At 41.9% G+C, this 4,307-nt stretch overlaps 1 protein-coding gene across 1 annotated transcript; it reads left to right on the plus strand.

Annotated features, from left to right (window-relative positions):
* The first annotated feature begins 3,019 nt into the window (after positions 1-3,019).
* Positions 3,020-3,976, plus strand: LOC107120089 (olfactory receptor 2AP1-like). Its single transcript, XM_015422733.1, has one exon. The coding sequence runs from the start codon at positions 3,020-3,022 to the stop codon at positions 3,974-3,976; it is 957 nt and encodes a 318-aa protein (XP_015278219.1).
* Positions 3,977-4,307: the final 331 nt, after the last annotated feature.

The raw sequence follows: 4,307 nt of genomic DNA on the forward strand, positions 1-4,307 counted from the left end.
TTCCCCTGGAGAAAATGGTGGACTCTGTGTCCTTATACCCTGCTGAGATGGCTCTTCTATGACAGCCAATGTGACATAGCAGTCAGGGCTTCAGAGCATGGTAGAGGCTGCAGGTGTGTGTGTGGGGGAGACAGAAAGCTGAAGAGTGAGGGGTAAACGGCAGGTTGATGGTTGACTGGGAAGGAGATAGAGTTGCCAACTCCAGGTTGAGAAGTTTCTGGAGACTTGAGGGGTGGAGCCTGGAGAGGATGGGGTTTGAGGAGGGAGATGGAGATCACTCAAAATTACAACTCCTCTTCAGGTAGCAGAGATCAGTTTCTCTAGAGAAAATAGTGGACTCTGTCATTATACCCTGCTGAGGTTGCCACAGCAAATTGACACTGAGTGCCCAAGGCTGGGGCACTCTCCCAGAGCCTCTTTCTAGAGCTCGTATTTATTTCCACAATGGGACTTATTCCTAGTATAAAATAAAAACCGTGTTGTTTTGATTCCTCCCTTCCCTCTTAAGTAAGTGTTGTTTTTCTTGTGCTTAAAATAGTCTACTATTCTCTTGTGTGCAAATGTCTAAGGAGATTATGTCTTCCATGGAATTTTTTTAAAAAAATTAATAACCAAAGAAGGTTTCATACTACACTGAAGGTAGATAAATACTGAAAGAAGGGGTGATGTATTTTTACAACAACTCTGGTTGTTCAGACTGATTACTGCAACCTCTAGTATCAGCTCTCATATTGACTTCTTGATGCTGGAGATTTAAGATACCAGCAACACTTTAGAATCCACACTCCTAGATAGCCAGATCTATTTCATGGTAAGTCAGTATTCTTCACTTAGATTTGTATAAGTGGGGGGAAGGCTGAGACAAAGCTTCAACACCAAAAAATTTTCATGTGACAATTGAAATTTTCACTCTTTAGCTCTTCAGTCTTAGATTATGATGAAGCCAAAAGATGAATGGAAGGAGCTATATGACTGGAACCTATACATCCCGTGCTTCTGAAAATGTATGTGTGCATGGGTACCAACATAACAGACATAGGTGTGTGTGTGTTCACTGTATTTATAGTTTGCCTTTTTCATTGAGACTCAAAGTGGATTACACAGTATAAATTGATGACATTCTGTAAGAAGAGACACATAATAAGCACAGTTAGCTCAATACAGCCCACATGAGAAAGACATCTAATGAGCAGTGTACTAAAAGTAAGATTACCAAAATCTAAATGAGAATAGCATATTAGGCCTGATAGTGTGGATATAAAGAAGAAAAATGATCTTTAAAACAATAGGACATTTGTTTACCATTTTGCATAACTGTAGAATGACAGGGGATCTGATTAAAATAAGACCTCAAATTGGAGTGTTGAAAAAAGAATGTATCCCATTTTACACAGTGGATGGGATCCATCTAGCTTTCATGCTGGTGAAAAAAGGAGCAGGGGTCTATTTTAATTGTCCAAAAAAGTGTGTTGGGGATTATGGGATCTGCACAGAAAAAAAGGCCGTATGGGATTGGAACAAGGAGGAAGATAAGTTAAAACTGAGTGAAATAGCTGGTTGGATCCAAAGAAGTGTATGTGAAAAAAACAGAACAGCACTGTAATAAGACTGTGAAACTCTAAAAGCCATGGAATAAAATCACGAAGGTATCCAGTCCCTGTGAGCATACCAAAATACACATATGCTGAAAGCTGAAAATCATGAAAGGGACTGGAGTTGTTCCATATAAAGCCACTGTGGTGTAAACACTGGATTGCTGGATAAGCATCGTGGACTGCCGAACACTTTCAGCAAGATATGATGGGAAATAATCAGAGCAGACATTCTGCACCTCTGAATGACCCAAGAGGAAGGACATCTCATGTTACCTTATCAGACATCTGATCTACAGTCAGACCCCAAAAGAGTTACCAAACCTACAGTCTGATGCATACTTACTTGAGAGTAAGACCTGGGGAATGTTGTAGAACTTACTTCTGGGCAAGCATGCATAGGGTTGAGCTGTATTGAATCCACTGCCTCTGGCATGTGGTTGGGCATTAAGATTTTAGTGAAAACAGAAAAATGGGTCAGTCATCCTCAAGGAAATGACCCTGGGCTGGAAGGAACCAGGCAGCTTTCTCTAATCATTGCTCAAGATCTGTCTTTATTACAGCTCCCATCGTACATGAATTTTGTCCATGCAGGTCCCATGATCCCTGATGGTAACATGTAAAGAGATGGATATAGTTGGAGAGATTCTATTCCGAGGCCCTTTCTGCACTCTCCTTTTAACCCATGCTCACCGCTGTGTCCTCCAAGCAATTCTGCACTAAAACACAATTCAACCTTCTTTTAAATCCAGTTCCCCCCCTTCTGCACTAAAATCGAGTTCAACCTTCTTTTTATTCCAGTCCCCCCCCCATTCTGCATCACATTACCTCATTTCAGTGGTCAGCCCGGTTTCAGCCTGCTGTTGCCCTGGGTTACTTGGATGCTGTTTTGCCGTGGACTTAAATTGCCTTGACTCCAAATCTGAGAAAATCTGGAGTGGCAGGCAAATGAGGAAAGGACCCGAGAGTCTCATATGTTGTCAGTTTTGCCTTTATATTTTGAGGATTCGGTGAGCTTTTTTTTGCTCACGCTCACCAAATTCTCCTTATTTATTCTCCTCACGGCCCCACGTGCAGATCTCTTAATTCTCTGCCCTTTTAGGTTTTTAAAAGACTGGACCTTATTTTTTCACCAGCAGAAAAACTGGTTGAATCCAGCCCTGTTTATTTTGTACATGGCATGGGATTCAGCTGGCTTTTAAAACTGCGACATCGTTTCTTTTAAACTGGGTTTGCTAAAATCTTGGTGGCAATAACCTAAATTATGTGAAAAATAAAAATGGTTAGCACATTGATACAGAGCTTGACTTGCAAACTGAGATGTCAACATAAGTTCCTGATTTGTTTAGCTTTTCCTTTGAACTCAACTACCCTTCCCTTTTTTCTTCATTTGCTTTCTCCAGAGTGCTGGATTTGTCTGGGTGCCAATGTGGCAAACACAACATGGAGGAAATCAAACAAGGATTACAGAATTTGTTCTGGTGGGGTTTGGGAATGCCTGGGAGGCCCAGATTCCACTCCTGTTGCTGCTTTTTGTGATTTACATTGTGACCATCAGTGGGAACCTCCTAATCATTGTGCTTGTTGTATCAGATGAGCATCTTCACACCCCGATGTACTACTTCTTGGCCAACCTGTCTTTCTTGGAGACCTTCTACAGCTCAGCCATCCTTCCCAGGGTGCTGTATAGTCTCTGCACAGGGGACAGGTCTATTTCTTTCATAGGCTGCGTTACCCAGTACTATTTCTTTGGCATCCTTGTCACAACAGAGTGTTTCCTGCTCGCCGCCATGTCCATCGATCGCTATTTAGCCATATGCAAGCCACTGTACTATGCTGCTGTCATGAATGACAAACTATGTGCTCAGCTAGCTGTCAGTTCCTGGGTGGGTGGGTGGCTGGCTATCAGCATCACCATCTCTTTCATGTCCCAGCTAGTGTTTTGCGGTCCCAACGAGATGGACCACTTCTTTTGTGATTTTGCCCCAATTGTCAGTCTGTCCTGTAGCAACACCAGGACAATAGAGGTTGTGAGTTTCATATTGTCATCTGTGTGTGTTTTTCCACCTTTCTTGTTGACTTTGGCAACCTACATTTGCATCATCACCTCTATCCTGAGAATCCCATCTACTGCAGGGAGGCAGAAGGCTTTCTCTACCTGCTCCTCTCATCTCCTAGTGGTGACCATTTTTTATGGGACTCTGACCATTGTCTACATCTTGCCAAACTCTAGCACCCTGAGAGACCTGAACAAAGTGTTTTCTCTCCTTTATACCATATTGACTCCTCTTGCTAACCCCCTTATATACAGCCTAAGAAACAAAGAAGTTAAGGAAGCATTGAAGAAAGGTGCCATAAAACTTTACAAGAATGCAAGAATATAAGAGGATCCCTACTGAATACCGCCAGTGGTCCATCCAGTCCAACTTCCTGTTTCCCATCCATCCTGCCAAGCAGACAATTCAGAAGGCTCACAAGCACAAGAACAGAGGCTGAATTTTTCTCCCCTTATTGCTCTACAAGCAAACCTGCAGTGAGAGATATATACTGCCTCTGAACATGGAAGTTCTGTTTAACAATATAGGAATTAGAATATGGGATTGTTATTCTGACAATAAAATGATGGCTTAGATATGATGTCATAGTTAGTGAAACCCAGCTAGATATTTAGGTATCTAGATATGTAGATATTTAGTGAAATCCAGCTAATTTATA

The sequence above is a fragment of the Gekko japonicus genome, unplaced genomic scaffold (assembly GCF_001447785.1).
Source record: "Gekko japonicus isolate JY-2015 unplaced genomic scaffold, Gekko_japonicus_V1.1 scaffold2878, whole genome shotgun sequence".
NCBI lineage: Eukaryota > Metazoa > Chordata > Lepidosauria > Squamata > Gekkonidae > Gekko > Gekko japonicus.

Bases quoted from the DNA above. Each gene is read 5' to 3' on its own strand.
- LOC107120089 (XM_015422733.1), top strand. From the start codon at position 3,020: ATGTGGCAAACACAACATGGAGGAAATCAAACAAGGATTACAGAATTT.